The 2,247-nt window shown below is 33.3% G+C and overlaps 2 protein-coding genes across 2 annotated transcripts in view; one reads left to right on the top strand and one right to left on the bottom strand.

Annotated features, from left to right (window-relative positions):
- The window catches only part of LOC128251111 (zinc finger protein 91-like), a 29,599-nt gene that overhangs the window by 5,714 nt on the left and 21,638 nt on the right, over positions 1 to 2,247 (top strand). The gene's annotated exons all lie outside the window — the stretch shown is intronic.
- The window catches only part of LOC106883477 (zinc finger protein 271-like), a 2,932-nt gene continuing 1,275 nt past the window's right edge, over positions 591 to 2,247 (bottom strand). Inside the window, exon 3 of the mRNA XM_052977537.1 lies at positions 591 to 2,215. Within this exon, the coding sequence (XP_052833497.1) occupies positions 1,067 to 2,215 (1,149 nt within the window). The 3' untranslated portion in view covers positions 591 to 1,066. The remainder of the gene's footprint in view (positions 2,216 to 2,247) is intronic.

Raw genomic sequence — 2,247 nt, 5'->3', positions numbered from 1 at the left:
GCAAAAAAAACTCTATACCATCTATTATAGGCATCTCTATATTTTAAATGAATAATATATAGTCTATTGACTAATTTTTTCTTCTAGCTGGATCACTGGTGGTAAATAAAATTTCTAAAATTTTTTTTACTGCCCTATGATTTATATATATATATATATATAATAATAATAATAATAATATTGGGGATAAAATCCAAAATTACAGGTAAAAACTCAATTTATTAAAAATTTAAATTAAATTAAGTTTCACAGTATAAAATATACATATATAGTTTTAGGGAAAAGAACTCATCGATGAAAATCCACTGTCACATATAGAAAAATTAATAATTAAAAGCACAATAATAAAGTATAATATAGTACAAAGTAAACATAAGATCAAGATAATATTATTATTAAAATTATTATCATCTTAATCTTATGATATTTACTTTGTATTATATTATACTTTTTTAATTATTAATTTTTCTATATGTGACAATGGATTTTCATCGATGAGTTCATGAACCTTCGTTCTTTTCCTTAAAACTATATATATATATATATAGTCAATTCAAACACGAAGGAAGAAAAAACAACAACACGAGAACGAGGAACAAGTACTGTGTTATTGGACGCTCAGGAAAGGAAAGAAAAGAAAGAGGATTTCACGTTTCGAGCGGAGCTCTTTATCAGAAATATAGAAAAAGTCCAAAGAAGGGAAGAAGGAGAAAGAAAATCGCCCCCGATACACACACGATCACATGGTTGAGTGTGTGCTCTTATATGTTGCTACATCTTCAGTCACAGGTGAATACATATGTGGTTATACGAGATATTTTTTGTTTATGGTTACGTAAGACAAAGATTTTTAGAACCAATATCAACAGTATAAACTGAAATAAACCTGGATATAAACAGAACATCATAACATAGAATGTAGTCAGAAAATAGTACATTAAAAAATGAACCATGAGTATGATTAAAGTGAAGTTTTTACAGATTACTGTTAAGAGCACAAGAGTAACTTGTGATTTAAGTGGAAAAAGATGTTAAATAGTTAGTGGTTAAGAGATGCAATGAATTTTCACAATGACGGAGTCACTTTTGTATGGACAGACATATGTTTAGTTAAGTTACACTTCTGAGAGAATGATTTACCACAAATATCACAGTGAAATGACTTCTCCCCTGTATGAATACGTTTGTGTATAGTTAACGCAGTTCCCTGAGCAAATGATTTGTCACAGATATCACAGTGAAATGGTTTCTCCCCTGTATGAATACGTCTGTGTATAGTTAAGTCAGGTTCCCGAGAGAATGATTTACCACAAATATCACAGTGAAATGGCTTCTCTCCTGTATGAATACGTTTGTGTACAGATAAGGTAGGTCCTCGAGAGAATGATTTACCACAAATATCACAGTGAAATGGCTTCTCTCCCGTATGAATGCGTTTGTGTGAAGTCAAAGCAGGTCCCTGAGAGAAAGATTTACCACAGATATCACAGTGAAATGGCTTCTCCCCTGTATGAATACGTTTGTGTATAGTTAGGGCAGTTGCCTGAGAGAATGATTTGCCACATATATCACAGTGAAATGGCTTCTCCCCTGTATGAATACGCCTGTGTATACTTAAGACAGGTCCCCGAGAGAATGATTTACCACAAATATCACAGTGAAATGGCTTCTCCCCTGTATGAATACGTCTATGTAAAGTTAAGACAGTTGCCCAAGAGAATGATTTACCACAAATATCACAGTGAAATGGCTTCTCCCCTGAATGAATATATTTGTGTTCGGTTAAGGTAGGTCCCTGAGAGAATGATTTACCACAGATATCACAGTGAAATGGCTTCTCTCCCGTATGAATACGTTTGTGTGAAGTCAAGGTAGGTCCCTGAGAGAATGATTTACCACAGATATCACAGTGAAATGGCTTTTCTCCAGTATGAATACGTTTGTGTAAAGTTAAGGCAGTTCCCTGAGAAAATGATTTGCCACAGGTATCACAGTGAAATGGCTTCTCCCCGGTATGAATACGTTTGTGTTTAGTAAAATCACAGCTTGCAGTGAAAAATTTACCACAAATATTACAATGAAAGGGCTTCTCTCCTGTATGAATACGTTTGTGAATAGTTAAGATACTTCTTGTAGTAAATGATTTACCACAATCATCACAGTGAAATGGCTTCTCCCCTGTATGAATACGTTTGTGTACAGTTAAACCATTTACCTGAGAGAATGATTTACCACAGATATCACACG

This window comes from Octopus bimaculoides, chromosome 28 (genome assembly GCF_001194135.2).
Source record: "Octopus bimaculoides isolate UCB-OBI-ISO-001 chromosome 28, ASM119413v2, whole genome shotgun sequence".
Lineage (NCBI taxonomy): Eukaryota > Metazoa > Mollusca > Cephalopoda > Octopoda > Octopodidae > Octopus > Octopus bimaculoides.
The sequence above is the reverse complement of the archived record's forward strand: the minus strand, read 5'-3'. Positions and strand labels throughout refer to the sequence as shown.